The sequence below is a fragment of the Pongo pygmaeus genome, chromosome 10, assembly GCF_028885625.2.
Source record: "Pongo pygmaeus isolate AG05252 chromosome 10, NHGRI_mPonPyg2-v2.0_pri, whole genome shotgun sequence".
Lineage (NCBI taxonomy): Eukaryota > Metazoa > Chordata > Mammalia > Primates > Hominidae > Pongo > Pongo pygmaeus.
In genome coordinates this window covers 21,132,407-21,156,067 of record NC_072383.2, presented here as the reverse complement: position 1 = coordinate 21,156,067, position 23,661 = coordinate 21,132,407, and the positions used below count along the sequence as shown (strand labels likewise).

Here is a 23,661-nt window from a genome sequence, read left to right as displayed (position 1 = left end):
TGTTGTGGGGTGGGGGGAGAGAGGAGGGATAGCATTAGGAGATATACCTAATGCTAAATGATGAGTTAATGGGTGCAGCCCACCAACAGGGCACATGTATACTTATGTAACAAACCTGCACACTGTGCACATGTACCGTAGGACTTAAAGTATAATAATAATAAAATTAAAAACACAAACCTTTCATTCTATATATGAATCCTACCTATAGTAACCATAAAATTTCATTCTAATCTGTTTAAATATGTCCAATGACAGTCAATTTATTACCATTAATAAGGTGTCTCAGCCTATTTTTGGATACCTTTAGCAATATAAATTTCTTTCTGACATTGATCTGAACTCTACCTCCCAATAACTTCTATAGACTGATATATTCATACCTTTTTTAGGGCAGTAGAGAGGGATCTAACTTTTTTTATGAATCAGATGCTGTGCTAAGTATGTTATATAATTTATCTTCTTTAATCTCCACAGCAATGTTATGATTAACCTATTTCTAAATTAGTATGTCACTCCTTTAAATATCTGGAGACAGTTATATTTCCCCAAAAGTAAATATCTTCATTTTTTTCCACATGCTTTTCTGTCACTTATTCCTGTCCTTTATGCATGCTCCTTCACCTCCACATTCTTTTTAAGAGTGGTTCACAGTGCCAACCAGGAAGGTTCAAGTGCATTCTGATGGGTGTAGAGTAATGTCAGGAGGATCACCCCTGGCTTATGTAATTGTGGTAGCTTTCTGAGTAGTCTGTTAACTCTTACGTTATCATGTCAAATGAAATGCCTATTTCTTTTTAGCTTTTACACATAATGCTCTTATTAATTTTTTTACAAAAGTGAAGTTAATCTAATATGCAGATACATTTGAACTACCATATACATATACATATAAACTATTCCATATACATTTAAACTACCTTCTATGATAATAAATAAATTTTTTAGGAAAGTAAGTGAAATTAATGTGATATGCATATACATTTAAACTACCATACACATATAAGCTACTCCATATACATTTAAACTACCTTCTATGATAATAAATAAATCTATAAAAGAACAGTATTTCAAGGATCTTCCTAACATCTGACTTCCACTATCTCAATATCTTCTTCCCCGCAAATGCTTGCAAATAACTGTTATCATAGAGTTCTATGATTATATTTTAGTCCTATTTTTACACATCACTTCTTGTCTCCTGATCAAAATTGACCAGTGTATTTTCTGACAAAAGTATGAATATAAAATAATCATACTTTCATAGCTGTTAGAAGCTTTGAGAAATTCATAAGCAACCTGTAAGTATAGATTAAGCTGTATTAAATAGTTGTCAGTTACCTGTTCATAAAATTCATTGACAATACCATCTGTCCACTGAAGATGGAGTTCTTTACATTTAGCTGGACCATTGATATCAGCCAACTTTATACACATTTGACAAACCAGTAGACGATCATTTTCATTGGTCCAATCTATTCCAACATCATCATTTACCTATTTGAGAGATAAAGTTAAAATATGTTTTGCTTCGATAAAAACAAAAGTTGAAGAGAAGAGAAAAACAATAGAACGTTTATTGTCTTCATATTATATAGGGATCATAATACCAAACAATTGGGAACCTCTAGCTACTTAAAAATGTTATTGGCTGTGTAAATTAATGGTAAAAATAGTTCACGAAAAAAGTAAAATAATGAATTATGGATAAAATAATAATTAATAATGGGTGACAGGGTGAGTGTAGTCAAAAATTATTTAATTATACATTTTAAAATAACTAAAAGAGTATAACTGGATTGTTTGTAACACAATGGATAAATGTTTGAGGTGACAGATACCCCATTTACTCTGTTGTGATTATTACACATTATATGAATTTATTAATGTAACCCATAAATATATATACCTACTATGTACCTACAAAAATGAAAATTTTAAAAATCATTAATTATTGAATTAGCAACAAATGCTTTTTTAAGTTGGCATATATAATTAATTACTTCTCTTTTTTTTTTTTTTGAGACAGAGTCTTGCTCTGTCTCTCAGGCTGGAGTATCGTGGTACAGTCTTGGCTCACTGCAACCTCCACCTCCCTGGTTCAAGCAATCTTCCTGCCTCAGCCCCCCTAAGTAGGTAGGACTACAGGGGTGCGCCATCACACCTGGCCAATTTTTGTATTTTTAGTAGGGATGTATTTTTAGTTTCGCCATATTAGCTAGACCGGTCTCGAACTCTTGGCCTCAAGTGATCCACCCACCTCGGCCTCCCAAAGTGTTGAAATTACAGGTGTGAGCCATTGTGCTTGGCCTTATTATCAATTACTATTAAAATAATATAGTTACAGTTCATAAAAATTGTCATAACAATATTTGGGGATTTACTTTTGAGATATAAAATTCTGCTTCAAGTTTTTGATCTGTACTGCTGCCAGATAATTTATATAAATATACCATAGAGATGAAAACAAATTAAATCAAACAAAAACCACAATGACAGAATGTGTTACTCCTCTGTAGCACAAAGTAGAATCTATAGAGACAGCATCTCAGCTTCTTGGGCATCTAGATTCAGATCAATACCTATATGTCTGCTTCTGGTTAAACATCTTATTGTATTCCATTTTCACATTTGAAATATGAGAGTTCATAGTAACATGTTTTGTTCAACAGTTTGCTTCCATGATATCTTTCAATGTGTCTATAAAATGAAGACTGGTCTGCCAGGCACGGTGCCTCACGCCTGTAATACCAGCACTTTGGGAGGCCGAGGCGGGTGGATCACAAGGTCAGGAGTTTGAGAGCAGCCTGGCCAACATGGTGAAACCCCATCTCTACTAAAAAAAAAAACAACACAAAAATTAGCCAGGCGTGGTGGCATGAGCCTGTAATCCCAGCTACTCTGGAGTCTGAGGCAGGAGAATCACTTGAACCCAGGAGGTGGAGGTTGCAGTGAGCCAAGATTGTGCCACTGCACTCCAGCCTGGGCAACAGAGCAAGACTCTGTCTCAAAAAAAAAAAAAAAAAATGAAAACTGCGTACAGCTCTATTTACCTTGCCATTAAATTTGGCTACGAAGTCAAAGTGTTTCTTCAGGTCAGTGGCCAAAATTGCTTCAATGACAAGGAAACGGAAATGCTTAAATTCCACATGGTCAAGGTTAACTAAGAAGTTATACTCTGGCCGGGACATGAAAAGATTCCATGCAGCAGCTGCGTGATGATTCTCCAAAACTGAACGATCGTTATATAGCACCGCCTAGGCAAATAAGACAGTTAAGAGGTCAACTTTTTAAGAAAATAATCACAAAAATCATGAGAATATGCAGTGCTTTGAAATTGCTTTTTATTCATACAACAAAGAAATGTAATCATGTGACTCCTGCTTGTTAAGAATCACTTATTACTGTACAATGACCCTATTATTTTTCTTGGTTAAATTTCCCTTTTTTGTAAGATAAATTCCTTTCCTTGAAAACTTAGTCCAAACTCTTTTGAGGAGGCACTCGCCTATCTTAATAGATATTTTTTAAAAGATTTTTTCATTAGATTTCTTTGTAGGGTACAGGAATTTAAACATAAAAAATATATACAAATAGAAAAGGAAGAGGAGGGAGGAAGAAAAAAGAAAAAAATTATATTCACATATATATGTAAATATAAATATAATATATAATTATAACAATGCCACAATACCTCAAGAGGTAACTAGGTTACTTTCTCTATCTGGCATAAACATTACCTCCTCTTAAACACATATAGCTATTAAAGATGAATGGAATACCCAAAATGTCCATGACTTAAAACATTCTTGCTCGACTCCACAGGAAATGTCACCTTTTATCTAGTATTCAGAGACATAAAGTGACATTTACTTGTTTGAAATTCTCTAATAATGCAGAGAGAAGTTTTATTAGAGAATATTTTTTTTAAAAAGGGAAGCTGCCTACAAAATGCCTGAACACTAGTGTGCAAGATAGCCTATTGGAGAAATAAAAAGATAGGACAAAAAGAAAACACTAAGCACTGAATATTAATATAGAGGTATATAAAAATGTAGATGTGTAAAATAATCTGAATGGTAAATTATCCTGGCCAGTGGATTTTTGCCTATATTTAGAAAAAATAATTCTGGTGTATGAAAGACAAGTGGAAAGAAGGTAGACAGTCAAGAAAAAATTATCAGATAATTTTTATTGTATATAGATACAAGAAAAACTATAGAACAGCCCATAAGATCAGCTGTGGAAATGGACAGCAGTGGGATAGAAGAGGCAGAGAAGAAAACAGAAAAGTCAGTATTGAATGATATTGTCCTCTAGATCTTATAGAAGAACAGAGGATCTCAGAATGTTTAGCAACTTGGGTTCAGCTAATTAAATAAATGGGCTAAATTTGATTGTATAAATGGGTATGTCTAGATACTTAGTGATGAATTTTTTATTTAGATAGAATTATACACCAAGATGAACTTTAAATTTATTCACTGTTTTTGGAATCTATGTTTAGGCAAAAAAAAAAAAAAAAATTCCTCCAATGAAATAAATTGATGTTAACATCCTACCAACCTATAGATAATGTCATAAGAATCATAATTGTTATATTGAATATATTTCAAAGGAATGGTATTTATATACAAAGAAACCTTACATTCTTAAGAGTCCAAGAGATGCTTGGTTCTCTAATCTTTTCAGAAAGGGGCTTTTGTATAGGTTGCCTTTTGTTTGTTAAAGAGGTCCATTGACATGAATTCAAGTAGGTTTTCTTCCTAAGAAGAAAACTGAGAAATGATTCCCATGGATAATAAAGTTGTATACCTGCTATTAGAATCTTGGAAGAATCCATGGTTTCTTTTCAGAATTAGCACGGTCTCCAAGAATTTTAACATAAGACTATGTATAGTTTGGCTTATATTAACTTGGTGCCTATTATAAATCACATTTTAACTTCACTTTCTTGAGAAATCTTTAAATTAGTTCTCCTAACCAAAATCTAAAGATTTACCTGAGGAGCACTAGTTGCAACCAGGAAAGCATTAGTCCTTCCTGGGTGATCATAATCGTGCATGGCTGCAGCCACATACAGCGCCATCAACTCTAAGGCAGGGATATTCCCAGACAGACATCCGTATTTATCATCTGTCACATTATACGTTTTTGAGAATACGTATCCCATATGTCCATGTGTAAATCCACTGTCAGAATCTGAGAAGAGAAAATGAGAGTCAAAGAAGTTTTTAAAAAAGTGCTGACATTATTTGTCTTGACTTCTTTTTGAAAAAAAAAAAAACACCCTCGTTCCCATCTTTCATAAGGCAGTGCAGATTCACTTCGTACATACCTGAATCACTGGTTGAACCATGATCATTAATCACAGTTGAGAGGCCTGGAATAGGCTGTGTAGTAAGATACCAAACAGCATGTAAAACATCAGTGGCATGGATTCTGTTATGATCTGTAACCAGTCAACAGGAACAGTCATCAGTTTATGAACTTTGGGGTCCAAGAACTAAGAGTGCCATCTACTGGACAAACAGATTAGTCCTAACATTTTACTATTTCCATGAAAGTTGGCCAAACTTTCTAGGACAAATATTATTTGATTACTCTTCCATAACTCTATAACACCCATCGTAACAAGAAAAAAAACCCTACTTGTAACATTTATTATGCATGCAGGTATCTGAAGTGGAAAAATCTGTGTCAATAGTCGACTACAAACTATGTATGTAGGAAACATACTGTGTGAAAAAAGTGTAATGTTTACTCTGGTACTTATTTTCATGCTCCTGCATAAAACTATGCAGAGAACGAGAATAAACATAATAGCTATGACATACTTCAACTAGATGAGACATAATATTTCATCTCTGATAGATGGTACTCAAAAATAATCTGGGAATAGAACATAATACCATTTTTCTGTATCAATCTTAAAGCACTGCAATAAAATATCTTTTACATGTAGATTTCATCCACAAGCAAAATTCAAAGCCACAATCAGTTATATTCTCTGATCTAGAAATTCTAATTTCAGAATATAGTTCTAAGAAATACTTAAAAAGAAAAGCCTCTTGTATAATAATGTAGGAAGCTAAGCCATTTAGAAGAGTTAAAACTTACAGGAAAACCAGATTCACTAGTCATAATGTCATCATCAAGGGAAGGGGGTCGTACTCCACATGTGCAGTTCAACTTCTTTCAAACCATAACCACGTGCCCAGTGTGCGCTTGGCTCACCTTCCTTTTCTGTGCAATTCTTCCAAGTTTTTTGTTTATCAGACCCCTCATAATACTTCACTGATTAGTATGCTTTATTCTAAATATACTAACTTTACATATTGTATTTCTGCTAACGAACCATGATACTGTTTCCTTCTCTAGTATAAGAGATTACATTTCTTCATAATACTTAAAATAAGGAGAAGAGAGAAACAGGAGAGAACAAGAATGACAATGAGAATATGAGAGAAACACCTATTCCCTAGTCAGAGAAGAAAGAGGAAACCTATGGTAAATGTGGCAATTGTAGCACCTGGGTAGGTGTTAAATTTCTGGCAGCCATGAGGAATCAGTCTTTAAGTGACAATATGCAGCTAAATCTTAGGTAAACACCCTAGAAATTCAGTGGAGAGGCCTGGATGTGGGTTTGAAAAGATCTCATCAGAAGAGCTTAAAGAAACTCAATTCCGGCCGGGTGCAGTGGCTCATGCCTGTAATTCCAGCATTTTGGGAGGCCGAGGTGAGTGGATCATTTGAAGTCAGGAGCTCAAGTTCAGCCTGGCCAACATGGTGAAATCCCGTCTATACTAAAAATACAAAAATTAGCCGAGCGTGGTGGCGGGCACCTGTAATCCCAGCTACTCGGGAGGCTGAGGCAGGAGAATTGCTTGAACCTGGGAGGTGGAGGTTGCAGTGAGCTGAGACTGCGCCACTGCACTCCAGCCTGGGTGAAAGAGTAAAACTGTCTCCAAAAAAAAAAAGAAGGAAGAAGAGGAAGAGGGGGAGAAGGGGGAGAAGGGGGAGGAGGGGGAGGGGGAGGAGGAGGAGGGGGAGGAGGAGGCTCAAATCCTAGCCTTCTAAGAAGAAAATAGCAAAACTTGTATCCCTGTGTCAATCATAAATATGAATAATAATATTATATGGTACTTAAAAGAGCAATTTTATTAAGATTGGCGTCTACATCTCTGAGTATAGCCCATCTCCAGTGATATGAGCCCATTACATTTACAAATAATTCACAGGCAAGAGAATTACGATCATATTTTATGTCTGTACTTGGGCTATTTATGAAATTGATCATACTAGAATTTCCTGGATTTGGGACAGGTATGCTTTTACCTCTGCTATAATATTATCCATGCTAACTTGGGTGAGTTACTTAAAATCCACTTTCTTATCTTAAAAATAAGATAGAGTAAAAAGTCTCATTTCTTTATCTTGAAAATACGGGAATAACATTGCCAAATTCATAGGACAATTGTGACAATTACATTAGGAAATATATTTTAAAGGGCCAGATACACAGTGAATTTGTAATTTGTGTAAACATTATTCATGTAAAATAAATTGCTGCTGTAGAACAAGATAGAACTAGTATAGATCACCAGCTTTCTCTCAGAATCAATGCTGGATTTGTAAGAATAAAATAAAATATCTTCTGCCTCCATTGGTAGAAGATAGTAATGACCTGTTATGATAGGAAAATGGCAGTCTGGGAGTAGGGTTCCACTTTTGGGAGCTATGTTGGAAGCTAGCTTCTTAAATTCTCTTCTCCTGTTGCAAGCTGGGAAGATTACTATATGCCAGTAGTTACTATTATTGTTGCAAGTCAGAGAAACCTGTGCATGAGCATAGCAGTACAGAGGTGGATGGCGGGCAGTATCACAGTGTTGGCAGAGCCTGTTTGGGGTAAGGAATTGATAACATCTATTCCAGGTGAACTTGCAGCTTTTGAGTTCTAATCCTTTTGAGCTCTAATCCACCCTGCCCCCTACCCCAAGGCCCAGGCCCAGGCCCAGAAAACTTTATAGGTAATGTTTCATTTAAAAAAAAAACAAAAAACAAACTTTCAACAAGCAATTAATCCTAAGTAAATAATCTAGTGCTGAAAATATAAGAAGAAAAGCTGCCAAACTCATTTTATGAGGCTGCTACAATCTTGATTTAAAAACTAGGTAAAGACAGTATATATATTTAAAAATGTTCCTTTTGCTTTCGAGTACAGGTTTAAAAGTACTAAATAAAAAAAATCACTAACCAAATCCAGCTGCTTATTTAAACATATACATCTAGTTATATGTGTGTATGTGTAGGAGAATAACACTGTCATCAATCACTTAGATTGAAGAATAGAAAACCATCTGTCCTGTTAGCAGTCAGTAACATGTTTATTAATCAAATATTCACTTAGCATGTACTCAGTATTATGCCAAGTGCTGGCATCTCCATTGTTCTTGTCATTAATTCTCTGGTAACCCAACCTAGGAGCAAAGACACCCAGGAAAGAAGCTAGCAAGGTCAATGTAAGTTACTGACAGGTTTCTATGTAATACATAAAAATGCTCAAAGATTCCTCCTCTTCTTCTGGCCAGGATAGGCAACTGAGAAGGATAAGAAATGCTATCAGAGCTATCCTTATTTTATCCTTATTATCATCATACCTCCTCCTTCAATCTCTGCATTTTGGACAAACCCCTAGCCTTCTCGATGACGCCTTCACTCATGTGGCAACCCCCTCACCCTCTTTAATAACACATAGACGCACATGCATACACTAGCACATGGTACACCCTACCTCTTTCCCAGAGTCCGCCCATCTCCCTCTTCCGTCTTGATACACTTGTTTTCTCAACTTTCTCCTTTTCCCTCAAGCACAGAGTTGAAGTGAGCTGGTATGGAGGGTTGGAGTTGTATGTAAATTCACACATTTTAAGATCTAAATTTATATATTTTGTATTTAAAATTTTGTCTATGCTCCTATGCACCATAGGGTAAGTGGAAGTAATAAAGAATAGAGGTAATACTTTAAATATTTTTTTCTTTTGGCATATAGTTAATACTCTGGTAGTTCTACCCCTCTAGCATGTACCATGTCACTTCAATATCTAGCTTTAAAATCAATGGGCACATCATGTACAGCTGAATTGAACTGAACTAAATATAGGTTGAGCAGGACTATTCTCATTGCTGGCATGAAATAGCTACATGATCACAGGTACTTCTGAGGCATTCTCCGCATTTCTCAAACTTAAATCAGAATGAGAGGTGTTAGGGAGAATATGCTTTAGAGAGGAAACTCTTTGAAAATAAAAAAACTACCTTCAAAAATAACTGGATCGATGAACGAATATGAATGGATTTTTCTTTATTAAGCAAAATGCCCAATTGAAAGGGACTATGAATGACACCAAACATTATTTATCTCCTTATGCAATTGGGTATTGACCATACATTAATTTATCCTAAGTTTGACTGAACAAATACATTTTTATCACATTTATATTATTGAGTTGACCATATTTCTTGTCTATTGCTACTACCATGAAATTACTTCAACTCTCTGTTTAAATCTAGATTCTTCAATTTTTGTCAGGATTCTAATTACAAATTTAAAAGCTTTCCTACTTACCCTCTTTTCTTGAAAACCGTTAAAGGTACACTTAGAACTATAATAAGAAATTTAGTTTCTAATATTTGCACACATTATCATATTAAAGTTAATCCAACCCCATTTTGACTTTGGTTCCTCTTATGCTTCTTTTCAACTAACTAAGGATTTATTTAGATAGGACCATTAGAAATATAGTCCAAAATAAATATTAAAATAAGTAGGTACACAGCAAATTTTTGTATGTGCTGATTATAACTAATGATAAGTGAAGCTTTTAATAAATATTCATATTAACTTACAATCTCAGCACATATGAAATATTATTAGATAAAAGTGATCACAAATAAAGCTAGAGCTTTCCTATGAGAAGATGTAAATAAATTCCCTTTATGGAGAGTATCTGGGACTTCTAATAGAACAAACAGATTTATTACAACAAGTTCTTTTCACCTGGAATAAAGAACCCACTATTTCAGGGGTAAAAAATAATCTATTACTTGTAACATATAAAAATGTAATAAGAAAATATAAAAGTGAATAATCTTAGAATCTGAAAACTTATTTTTGTACTTAAACATTTGCCATCTTTCAACTATGATTTAATGATATACCACCTGTGAAAAAGTTGGTAGTTATTATGTCTATGGAGTTTAGTATCAATTTGAACTCAGTGGAACTTTGCTATGGCTAATTACATCATTAAAATACATTTGAAAATATAACATGAATTTGGAAATTCAGTCTAGTGATTAGTTCCTTAGTGTTTTTAGCCACTAGTGTTTAGCCACTAGTGTTCCTTAGTGGCTTCCTTTCTATAAAAGTTTATTTATGTAACTCCTTAACCTTTGAGAAATCGTGAACACTTAGGTCAATCACTGACATCCAACCAGGGTGGGCCCTGGGAAAACTGTATTAAGAAAGCAAGGCTTGTCTTGAGATCCTTTCCAGCTACTCCTTTTTTCATATTTCTCTTCCACCTTCCATGGATTGGTCAGCCAGATGTTCCCAGGGCCCCTGGTACTGTTGAGCTCCTCTTTCCCCTACTCCAACTGCCTGACTCTGCCTGTATTTTGGTCTCATATTCTTCAGAAAATCTCATTTGTAGATTCAGTTCTTCATTCTCTTTTTCTATGATACACTATCAGCTGTGCATATTCATTCCAATGTAGCAGGTGGATGGGATTTTGAAAACAATAAATATGTTCATAATAAATCCCTAAGTTAATGTGATACCCCTTCCTGGAAATACTTGTGCTTTATTAGTATTAATTATTTTTTAATGTAATTTCAGCTCTTTACAATTACGAAAAAGTTATGGGACTCTGAAGTCTGAGGTGCATAAAAGCAAATATAAAAGCTTTTAAAACTTTTAAAAGCTTAAAAGCTAAAATATGATTTAAATAACATATTTCCAAGACATGCTCCAATCAATATATTATGTTTGATTATTTTTCTTTCTATATATTTATTTCCTTCATGTGTTACATGATTTTTGAACATCTCCACAATTTCCCTGTTTCGACCTACAGACACTGTCTCCCAAACCATATATTTTGTAGCACTATAGGACCATTTTACTTATGTGTTCTAATCGATGATTCCTGAAATCCTACATAATGAAAATTTAACATGTCCTCTGTGTTCCAATTTCTTGTTATTATAAATGGGAAACTTATTCCCACAAGACTCAAAGCTTGAATACTTGATTATGTGTTTTCCTTGGGTCTTTCCATTTACCTGATTTTTCAAGTGTTTCTTATCATTTTTCCATAACCACTTCCAGATGTCTTTTCTATTTTATTCATCAGACCATCATCCTCCTGTCCCTCTAAACGCCAGCCAACTTTATCTTATGTGGAGAAAACAAATATAGTGACTTAACCCTTCAGATGCCACAACAAAAGTTGAATTCACCCAATAAAAGGGATGGGTTATTAAATGGGCAATAAATTTAGTATTTATTTCCAAAAAATAGCCATATTAAAGTGGACTTATGTTGGACTTACTGTGTGCTAGGCACTAAAATAACCTCTTTAAAATTATAATCTTATTTGATCTTAACAATTATATGAAGCAGGTATTATAATCCTCATTTTATGGACTAAGAAATGAGGCCTGTAGCGCTTAAGTAAAGCCTAGGGTCTCACACAGCTGAAAAGTAAAGTAGCCAGGATTCTAACACACAGGCGATATTCCCTAATCACCATATGATGTCTCCATATTGAGCGTCTACCATGTGTAATTCTGTGCTACCTGCTAATGATTCACTATCCCATTTACCCACAGCAAATCTGACATATTTTAAAAGTATTATTTCACAAATCACATATACTTACAAGGAATATCCCTATATCCAATCTCCAAAGCATGAAAATAATTCATAAATTCCCTAATTGGAATTTTAAAAGCTTCAAAGAGGCCCATGTCTTCAAAAAGTCTGTAAGATACCTGTAAAAGAAAAGACAAAGCCTTATGAAACATCCCTATGTGTATGTCAGACATAAAGAGAACAGTGGTGAAACTAGGTAAATATCGGTAACGGAAAACATTAAATTAAATACCTTTTCAAAATCTGAAGGGTGTCCTTTTAAGTTGGTTAAAATGATAGTCATCAAAAGGCAGGCTGTATATTGAAACTGAGAACTTATTTCCATTGCACATGTCTCTTTAAAAATCTTTTGAAATGAGACTTTTTCCATTTAGTCTCAGCCAAAAGGTGATTTATTGGAATGTTCACATTAATTCATTTCAGCTGTCCTAAAGTCTTACTATGGCAAAAATATATACATATTTTCCATAACGAAAATTTCATGATTTTTGTTCTTATAAACTCAAATAAAAGGAAAAATCCCAAAAAGTTCTACTTAGCAAGTCATATGAAACTGCATTTGTTCAAAGTTTAATGTCTGGGAAATTGGGAAAGTAAATGGTGACTAATAAGGATCATATATCAATATATTACTCTGTTTTTGGAACATGATTGGAATAAAAGATACATCACTGAATTTTGCATGAATCTAATTGTTAATTATTCTTAATCTTTTTATTGTCTATTGGTATCCATGACTCTTAGAAAACATTTTGTGGCAATTTTGGTCAAGTTGTTTTCTCCCATTCCCAGGTCACAGAACTTCAAGGGAGTGGTTGGTACCTGTAATGAAATTCTGTACACTGTCATTTGTGCTGTAAAACTGATCGCTATCATAACCACTTTTCTACTAGGTCCAAATCCTCATTTGGAGAACTTGAAGATATAATAAGTCAAGGTGTTTTATGAAGATATGAGAAGCAATTGAATGAATGTAAAAGCCCTGGGCTTCTGATATGGATAAATCTACTTTGGAATCCTGGGTTGAATATTTACTATATGACTTTAGAAGAGTAGCATAGCCTCTTTTAAGCCTTAGTTTCTTCTTCTATAAAATACATATTTTTAAAAAAAACCTGCACTAAAGTTACTATGAAGATTAAGTTTTCGAGAGTCTGTGAGATATACATCAAATATAAAATGAGATGAGATGTGTCTCTCTATACCAGGGAACACACTCCCTAGTAAAAAAATAAAAATAAAGAGAGAAAATGCTTCCTGGCTCATTGCCACATCCTGTGGCACCGTTACAGGCTTATTTGCAGGAAAGATCACTCCCTCAAAGTTGCAGTTTGCCATGGGTTTCAGAAAGAAAATACACAATCTGCTAGGGGGATCCCTAAGGTATGAGGCTAAGGTGAATTGGACAGAACAGCTATCCTTAAATCTGTCCTTAAGATCAGCTAGTGTAAGAGACATTGCTTAGCACCAAGAAGAAAGGAAGGGAAGAGGAACAGGACTCTCAACTCCTAGCAAAGTGCAAGGGCTGCCATTATATTCCTCAACATGGTGATGGACAGAATGGAGTCTAGCAGAGGCAATAATTGAATATTTTACAGACTTTGTAAGAATTTTGTGTCTCATATTCTGTCAATAATGTTAGTGTACCCCTAGACTAGACAGCCATATGTGCTTGTAGAATCAAACACTAGAAGAAAGGCCTGCTATCTTTTCCCTTCAATCTTCACAGATTAGGATCCTCAACCCAAACGAAGTTCCACATTGAGACATGTGTTGAGTGGTCCAAAGAAAGCTCATCTCTGATGCACTGCGTAGAAATCAGCATTTCAGTGATTTCTCTTCTGTTGTTTTGCAGAGAAGTGTAGTGGCCCCAACAGATCTGGGTTGGGTCTTGAATTCTTACCTAAGTCTTATATTCACAAGTTTGATGGTCCTTACTATCTCTGCTGTGATACTTACTCAAATTTATAAGAATACACCTAAAACATGTGAAGATAAGCTGATACATATTATCGCACCATCCTCTTTATTTAATTAAGGGTGTGTATTTCGATAGCTATTCCATAGTACAGCAAATCCATCATTTTGTTTTGTGGTTTAAAACAAACATTTTCAAATTCTTAATTTCTACATGTTTTCTTTCTTCTTCAGCAAAACAAGTAATTATTTATGTGAAAAGCCTTGAGAGTAGTCTAGCCTAAAGAAAACAATACTCAAAGGCTGGTTATGCAGCAACAGTATTATTCTATAACTCTGTGTGATGTGTTTTTCATAACACTAGGAGGAAACACATTTTGGCACAATGTATTATCTTTGATAAGGCCTAAGCTCTGTAATATTCAAAAGTTTTTAAAAAGTCATCAAAAATAATTACAGAAAATAAATTATCTCTAAATAGGCAGTTTTCTTCTTTTAGAGGCTTGTGTCAGATTTTCTTTTGCTAATTCTATGAATTCTAGATCGTTTGTCCCTTGTCTATATATCTCTATCCCCACCTACTTTGTCTTTAAAAATATATTGTATTTTAATTGTAGAATATGACATTCGACTCACTTGAAGTTCCAGTTTCTTTTGTTAACCCACAGCAAGGAATCTACAGAATGTTGTGTTCTAAAACTTCCTTTCTCCACACAACACCTATCCACAAGTGTCAAGAATTTACAGAGCTTTAAGCAACAAAGGAACTGTTTTTCCTATATTTAAATTAGTGTGAATGAATGCATTTCTTACCTGACTAAGAATACGGCCACATTTTCTTCCTATATTTTCCACTAAATCAAAAATTGGAAAATTCCAAGTATTTAGCTGCTCCATAATGGAGTCCAGGTTATCCATGACAAGAGGTTCGGGAGCAAGAATTGGTTTGTCCTGTAATGTTTAACATTAAAATACTTAAACAGCATGCAGTTTTTCTACAGGGCAATTTGTGCTTTGCTAAATTCAATAACGACTGTGGCTATCGGAAATAAATGACTTAAAACTCCAAGGTGAATAAGTGATCTTTGCTTAAAAAAGTCAAGATGAATGAGACATTGACCCCGAAGTAAGAAGGAAAGGAACAAATGCCATTTCAGATATAAATTTTGCACTATCAGGTGCTTGCCTATCACTGGTCCACATACACTCCAGCAAAAACACGGATGTTTCTTCTGTAAGTTAGTATAACTACTTTGGGACTACTGCAAGGTTCTTAAATAAAGTTTTAAAGACTTCAGAATATTCTGAAATTACATGTAAATTTATATCCCTACATAGTCATGTAAATTTTTCTGAGATGAGGGTTCCCTCCTTAAATTAAGCTCTCAAAAGAAATCCATGAGTAGGAGGACCTGATCATTCCTACTATTATTAATTAAGTTTATATTAATGCTTTAAAATGGACATTAATCCTATAGAATAACAATCGCCCCATTTTTTAGGGATTTTAGTTTATTTCATGTGATCTACTGTTTCTTGAGAAACATGTACTACGTAAAAGTAAAGGTTTTTTATAACTGGTCCCAAACGAGGATGTTCTTAAGAGTACATTTGCCAAAAAAAAAAAAGAAAGATAATGAGGATAGGGAAACATATACATTATTTTACCTGACGATCTATCTGACTTAGAAATAGAAACAGTAAATACAGTAAAAGAAAAATGATAATAGCAGCCATTGATGATCACTTGAGAGTCAACAGTTTTCTACCACTTGCCACCTCCCCAAAATGAAGCTGACTCAAATATATGCTTCCATCCTCCTTAAATGGATCTTTTTAAATACACAAAGTAAGTAATCATTAAAGGATATTTTAATAGGTGGCTAGTGCCAATATATGCCTGACCATATTACAAGAAAAACAAATATTGGTTCATGTTCTAAGTCAAGGAGGTACTAGAGAAAACCAGCAGATGCCCTAAGACAATGAATATCTTCTTCCCTCCCTTCCTTCATCTTTCTTTTCTTTCTTTATAAATATTGTTTTAAGGAATGAAATAACACATTTTCCTATATTTACTTTTTGATTGGGTTAATAAATATCTGCAATCATTGTGTAACTATAAATACTTATGCTTCTAATCACCAGATAATAGAACCATTGAGACCAATAATGCTTGGAAAGAGAAAAAATATATTGATATGTATGGGAAGGGCTGTAATACATGTGTAATCTGGATGAAATACATCTGTAAATCTCATGTTTCAGAGATTAATTTCTTTTTTTTTTTTTTGAGATAGAGTGGCACTCTGTTGCCCAGGCTGGTGTGCAGTGGCATGATCGCAGCTCACTGCAACCTCTGCCTCCTGGGTTCAAATGATTCTCCTGCCTCAGCCTCCCAAGTAGCTGGGATTACAGGCACCTGCCACCATGCCTGGGTAATTTCTTTCTTTTTTTTTTTTTTTTTTTGAGACAGAGTCTCCCTCTATTGCCCAGGCTGGAGTGCAATGGCATGATCTTGGCTCACTGCAAACTCTGCCTCCTGGGTTCAAGCAATTCTACTGCTTCAGCCTCCTGCGTAGCTGGGATTACAGGCGCATGCCACCATGCCCAGCTAATTTTGGTATTTTTAGTAAAGACGGGGTTTCACCATGTTGGTCAGGCTGGTCTTGAACTCGTCGCTGACCTCGTGATACTCCCGCCTTGGCCTCCCAAAGTGCTGGGATTACAGGCGTGAGCCACTGCACCCGGCTATGCCTGGGTAATTTTTTTGTATTTTTATTACAGATAGGGGTTTCACCATATTGGTCAGGCTGGTCTCGAACTCCTGACCTCGTGATCTGCCCGCCTCGTCCTCCCAAAATGTTGGGATTACAGGTGTGAGCCACCTTGCCTGGCCTCAAAGATTCATTTCTAAGCCAATATCTGTAACAGAAGCTGATCTCTCAAGTAAATGAGTGAGTTAAGTGATACGGGACTACCAGAAACATAATGGTCTCAGGAGCATAGGTGCTGCAAGCCGATGCTTTCCTCAGAGGCTCTCTCAGGCACTCTGCTTCATCTTCATTCTGTACAATGTCACTGCTGTCACTGTTGTTATTGGTTTCATAATCAGAGGTAACTTGAGCAGTGTCATCTACAATTAAAAGAGAACAACTTATTACAAGATCTACAATGGGGAAAGGGGGCTCATTTAAGCAAATTTTGCTAAGATGCATATGGTAAATATAGTGTTTAGGGAAATACTGTTTTCCTGATCACTCCAAGAACATAGGATCATAGGGTGGAGAACATCACACATCTCTTAACAAAGTAAAACAGATGGAAATTATAATTCGTAATCCTCATGACATTCAATAACCCTTCAATAATATGTTTTAGATCAACAGTTCATACCTTTAACAAATCCTAGAACTTTATGTTTCTTTTTTCTCTATTTCTCTCTCTATACATTAAACCACTGAGTGACTATAACACTCTAGAACGGGCACGTGAGGTGGGAGAAACTGAGTTGACACACCCAGGAATAAAGTGCTCTATGGAGCACAGAGTGATGGCATATGCTTGGGAGCATGGGAAATTCTATGTATCCAATCCTATTTCTTAGAATGCTGCGGCTTCCTTCCTTATCTGCCCTTCTTCACTGTCGCCATTTCAGTCAGCAGTAAACTGTGCTAACTAAAAGACCAATCAGTAAACACCCAGAGTCTGAAGTCTATGCTCTCTGAGCTCCTATGACATTTCTCATAGCTGAGTAAGGTGCCTGAAGGAAGTTTATTATTTGCTATGTTTTGGGAACCACTTAAAGTACTTCCAATGTCAGAAGTAGCAAGATAAAATAATATTTCTATATAGTTCTATATATTATATAAAATGGCCTCTTGTGTTTTAAAATATACACATGTATAAATGTATAAAAAAATTTTGGAAAGCTTTGCACCCAAACTTTACCAATGATTAACTCTAGAGAGTAGGAGTATAGATGATTTTAATTTTCTCCCTTGTCCTTTTAAATCTGTAATTTAAAAAATCAGGCTGGGCGCAGTGGCTCATGCCTGTAATCCTAGTACTTCAAGAGGCTGAGGCGGGAGGATCACTTGAGGCCAGGAGTTTGAGACCAACCTGGCCAACATCATGAGACCCCGTCTCCCAGTGCCCCCCCAAAAGTCAGAAATGTAGGTCACTGTTTTGATCAGGAAAACAAAAATAAGGCAATTTCCATTTTGGGCAATAGAATCCAAAACAATGAATTACCTGTTCTACTTGGTGTCCGAGTGGCTACCCCACTTCTCTCCAGGGACTCATCAGCAGGATTCCCTTGGGAATATGGTCTGCCACAGCTAAAAAATATTGGAAGAGCTGTAGGTATATCCTCCTCTTTTCAAAAAGTCATAGGCACATACCATCTATGTATACATTACGATAAACAACAATAGTCAAATATTTCTACCTTCTGCTTATTTGTTTTGTGAAAATATGCATTTTGTTTGATACATAAATGCTGATATGCAGCGTACTACTTTCTTTTTTGTGAGACAGTAATCAATACAAAGGATTAGAAAGTTCATTTGACTCTCATTCTCCTTCTTTATCTAGATCATATTTGAGGTGAAAGTGATGGTAAAATTTTGTTAGATTATTTAGAGAATACCAATATCAGCCTATACCAATAGGCTGATACCTACTTATAGTAGCCATTTTGCAGGTGTTGACCTATATTTGGACAGGAGTTATCTTCCCCAATAAATACCTTTGTGCCTGCTTAAAAGCCTCATTATGGGCCAGGCTGCTTAAAAGCTCATTATGGGCTCACGCCTGTAATCCCAGCACTTTGTGAGGCCAGGGCAGGTGGACCACCTGAGGTCAGGAGTTCAAGACCAGCCTGGCCAACATGGTGAAATCCCATCTCTACTAAAAATATAAAAATTGCCAGGCAGGGTGGTGGACGCCTGTAATCCCAGCTACTTGGGGAGGCTGAGGCAGGAGAATCGCTTGAACCTGGGAGACGGAGGCTGCAGTGAGTGAAGATTGCACCACTGCACTCCAGCCTGGGTGACAGAGTGAGACTCCATCTCAAAAAAAAAGAAGCCTCATTATTAGATTTATTTAATTGGGTTATGATATTTGTATGTCTAAACAGAACTTTAAGACAGCATAGGTTGAAATAGAATGATAGTATATGAATTTTATGTTTTGCTAAAAAATAAAAATTGACTTCTTTTTTTCAGATCGATCAGTTACTTGTTAAGGCCCTAAGGAAATGAACAAAAGAGGGGTGCATTTTGATGTATGACTGACTACATAGGATGCTGGTTGAGAGAAACAGGCCCCAGAGGTACTGTAAACCACCAAGAAAAACAAAGGTAAGAGAGGTGAGCAATGCCTTCTAACAGAGGGTGTTGGAGGAATGAAGTTTGACTGTTTTAAATATTAAACAGTAACCCCACAAATGGCCTGGCACAGGCCATAAACTGGCTCTTCCCTCTTCTATCTTGTTTAGAAACTTCATGATTAGATTTTGATTCTGCATTTACTGCTGCGTTCTTCTGACTAATATTACAAAGGGTCTCAGATGATTTTTTTGTTTGATATTTAACCACAGACTACCCACTCTAAAATGAAAAAAGTAGTGATAGCTTATTGTTTAATATCTTAAATAACTCATCATTTTTTTTTCCTGAATTGTGCTCGTGTGTGCACTAACAGAAGAGGTGGGTAGACCGTATCTGCATACTAAGTAACTTTACTTTTCAACCCTTGAGTGTAAATAGAAAAACATTACCTGTAAAATATTTCTAATTATTAAATCTGTCAGTTTGGGTTAGAGAATAAAAAGAAAATGATAGGACAAAAAGGTAAAAGAAAGGAGATGCAATTGGTAGGCTTACATTTTCAGATGAAGCTCAGGAGAAGTCAAGTTTATTAGCCTTAAACTTTTTCATTGCAAAATACCTAAAAGGACCATTTAAATTAGTACTTAAAATATGCCAGCTCTCATGCCAGAAAAATAGCTTGTTGCATAGACATTACAGCAGCCAAGAGACTGGGATTCAACGCCAAACTCTTCAAGTTCAGCAGGGGAAACCACAACAATTAGTCGTGTGTTTCTGGAGCTCTCTGTGCCCACATGGGTGGCTGCCTTTAAGGCAATAATAAAACCTGGTTTGAATTACAGATTTATAAAGCCCAAACAAATAAAACACACACTACTGGATTTATAAACATTACTGAACAAGTAGACAGTGAAATCCTCTTGTTTTTCTCTGAAACCTTTTATAAAAATCCCATTACATTCTTCCTGCTAAGAATACAAAAAAAAAAAAAAAAAATACACTATGATGAAAAAAGCTACGTGAGTGGTACAGTTTTTCTGAATATCTCTCTCCTTTCTTTAGGGGACTTATTTCCCAAAAGTCCGGAACCCACAGTGGGAGACTCTCCCTAAAAATGCTGAACCCAGATGTCCTTGATGAAGATTACTCCACTGGGCTTCATCTTGGCTCAGGGTGCATAGAATAAAACAATGCTTCTTAATTGTGTTCTGCCAAACATTAGATCCATGGGCAATTCTTGGGTGTTAACCCAGAGAAATTGGTTCTGTGGTCAAATAAATTCAGAAAACACTAAATGAAACAACAAAAATAAATAAAGAGGGATTCTTTTAACAGAGCTTCTCAGAGCTTTTAATAAAGCCATGTGTGTTGTGAATTTCTAACAGGGACGTATGATATATCTTCTGAATATTTTACTACAGAACTTGCTCTTTTGTGGAAAAGAGATGAGATTAATATCCTGCAGAAATTATTTTATTAAAAAAACTCATAGAGGGCAGCAGAATAACTTTTGCATAGTAGAATAACTTTGGCTCTGGGCAAACGAATGAAAACAATTTCTCATTTAAAAATGTTGGTAAAGAGAAAGGAGGTAAAAATAAAAATTATAAATAACATTCATTTAATTTACAGAGCTTATGAGTAAAAAATATGAAAATGAAAATTATGATGCTTAATATAAGTTGCTATCTCTTAAAGGTGAATACATTGAAAAAATCTGAGTCTATGAGGTAATATTTGATACTAGAAAACCAACAAGTTACTCCTTTATTCAAATAGTTATCCTCAACAACCTCAGAAATGAAATACTGTTTTATTCAAGGTACTCTCATAGTTAAAAACACTCAACTGTTTTTCTACTTAAAAAATACCATAATGCTTTAAGATAAATTATTCAAGCTATTACTGAAGAACAATAAAAATACATTAACCAGTAAGAAGAGATAATTATTTCTTCGTGACAACCTTGACAAAATAATTACTCCAGCCATGCTAGGCCATTTTTTTCTTAACCTCTGTGATAGATAACGCTTTGTAATTTTGTTTCAGCATGATAGAATAGCACATACAATTGCTTAAATTGCATTCAGAGAACTATTTGAGTCCAGCCATCCTGTGCAATGTATTATTCACACATTTTAAAATTGCAAAAATGGGAAATGCAAACTGACGATTAAATATGCCTAATATCAATGTAACACGTTCCCTGGAGAACAAGTACAAACATTCCAACAAAATGAAGAATTACAACAGAATACTTGATATAATGTTTTAGTTATATATTTTCTATATTCCCTATCAGGAAACAGGCAACATATACAGCTAACAGTTTTGTATCCTCTCTAAAGATTGGCTGTATGAACTGCATGGATTCTAAACTTTGTTAATAGAAAACTACTAAAACATAAGTTTTTATTGTAGCCTATTCAACACAAATCACATTATCCTATACTTGGTTGTCAAATACTTTGGCAAACCTACCCCAAGTTGCGTGGGCTGGTGGTAGGTATTTCTAGGGGACAACTATCATCGGTTGTATTATTAAACTTCAGTTCATAAAAAATCCTTACCTGCTACATATAACAGGTGGAGTCAGGATTTGAGGGGATAGGTCTGGGGCACTCTGAGTGTAAGTTAAGGCCCTGTGAGAACCTAGGCTTTGTTTGGCAGTTGTGTCAGCAGATTCTGGAAACTGCACTGCAGAAATTTTGCTGACCAGGCTGCTGGCAGGAGTCCCTTGGAGAGGTGAGGAGCAGGGCGATGAAAGAGGTGAAATTTTAGCGAGGGCACCTGAGAAAGAATGAGAGTTAAGTAACTAAACAAATGTCTTTAAAATGCAAAATTGCAACTGTTGAACTTCACCTGGACTCTTACAAACTCAGTAACAACCACGTGCCTGCTCAGGTCACCGCGCTGGCCTCCTCCACATACCAACATCTGAAGCCAGTGTGGCTGGGGTGTCTCCACAGCATTAAATGGGAGGAATGAATCATCATAAAAAAAATAGTGGCAATGTTGGCACATACAGCCAAAGCCCTGGTGTCGTGGAGTAACTTCAGGACAGAAGGATATTATTTTCTCCTCCCATTTTTGTTTCTTCTTGTCATTCTGACATGGAAATAATGGTTAAAATTTTCTCATGTGTTTACTTTCTCTTAGGTTGTGAAGGTTTTAGCAGGAACAGGATCTGCTATTGTTTTAAACATTAACCAGTATCTGGGGCAGAGTTCAGCAGGCATCAGATGCTTAAAATATGTAAATAAAGAAGATGCATTACTGAGAGGAAATTAACCTTCTTAACCATTCGCAGTTTCAGTGAAATAAGACCTTTCGGTGCGAAAGAGTGCTTTGATCAAAACAATTTTTGAAGAAAACATTTTAAAATGTAATATAATCCATTTCAGAGCAAACAATAGACCTAAAGCTTCCATTTCAAGTGTGGGTATTTGGGCCAAACTGTCTGTATTTACTCTAGATTGTAAGAATTTTACAGGACACTGGCTTAGATTTCAAAGTGTGGCTGTTGGAAGACAAGGACGATGTCTTTTGAAGTTACTCCCTCCCAAACACAGAGAAGGCAGGCTGCACTTAAAATGGAAAAAAGGAGAGAAATAACTTCTGCCTAACAACCTGCTTACTGGTTTTCATGATTTTATGGCTGAACAATGTACTGTAGGGCAAATGAAATGAAATTATTAAAAGTCGTTGTCGATTTCTCACCACTTAGGAAAATTTACAGCCATCCACCTTCACATCATCAAATTATGTGTGTGGTTAGCTGGCAGCTGGCTTACAGCAAAGTTTGCTTCCAGGGTCCAGCTTCCTCAAAAGTTTGAGTTGTCATACCAAAGGTTTTCTGGTCCACTGAAAAGAATATTAAGTTTGTTGAACGATTTTGTGTGTTTGTGTGTGTGTGTGTGTGGGTGTGTGTGTTTGTGTGTAATTTTCTTTTTAATTTCCTGTTGGCACTGTTATTTCTTTTTGTTGTTGTTGTTAAAGATGAGAAATCTCACTCTCCCCTTGCTTCAGTGTGAAGAGCAGCAACCCCTTCTAGTTCTTTCTCAACATATCTATTGTTAGTTCCTAATCAGCAGCTCAACCCCCTCCCAGCCTTTATACTAAGCAAACAAAACCACTTAGACCCGGAGAGGTTAAAAAACCCTCCCAAGGTCACAGTACTAGTACATGGGAGAATACAGAGTAAACCCAGCTACTCTTAGTAAAATGCAGCTTATAAACCAGTACGTCTATCAGAGACTAATCAAGGGGGAAGTAAAAACCCATGGCGTATTTGGCAGCGTTTGCATTGCTCCTTATGTCATGCCTAATGGTTTTTATTTCGGTTTCTACCTCTATTAAAAAGACTCATTTATTTTTCCAAAGATAACGACAAACCTTCACATTACATAGTATCCTGAGCCAAAAACAAAACAAAACAGAAAATTAAGTTCACAAAGGTTTTAACTCAGAAT

General features: G+C 35.5%; 1 protein-coding gene across 7 annotated transcripts in view; it reads right to left on the bottom strand.

The window, feature by feature from the left end:
- PDE3A (phosphodiesterase 3A) overlaps nt 1–23,661 on the bottom strand; it is a 306,681-nt gene that overhangs the window by 25,949 nt on the left and 257,071 nt on the right. For all 7 annotated transcript variants that reach the window (XM_054443419.2, XM_054443421.2, XM_054443422.2 and 4 more), the window contains 9 exons: nt 21,760–21,979; nt 18,111–18,196; nt 16,838–16,992; nt 14,670–14,807; nt 11,947–12,058; nt 5,339–5,452; nt 5,003–5,202; nt 3,054–3,257; nt 1,342–1,497 (listed from right to left, as the gene is read on the bottom strand). In XM_054443419.2, the coding sequence (XP_054299394.1) occupies nt 1,342–1,497; nt 3,054–3,257; nt 5,003–5,202; nt 5,339–5,452; nt 11,947–12,058; nt 14,670–14,807; nt 16,838–16,992; nt 18,111–18,196; nt 21,760–21,979 (1,385 nt within the window). The remainder of the gene's footprint in view (nt 1–1,341; nt 1,498–3,053; nt 3,258–5,002; nt 5,203–5,338; nt 5,453–11,946; nt 12,059–14,669; nt 14,808–16,837; nt 16,993–18,110; nt 18,197–21,759; nt 21,980–23,661) is intronic.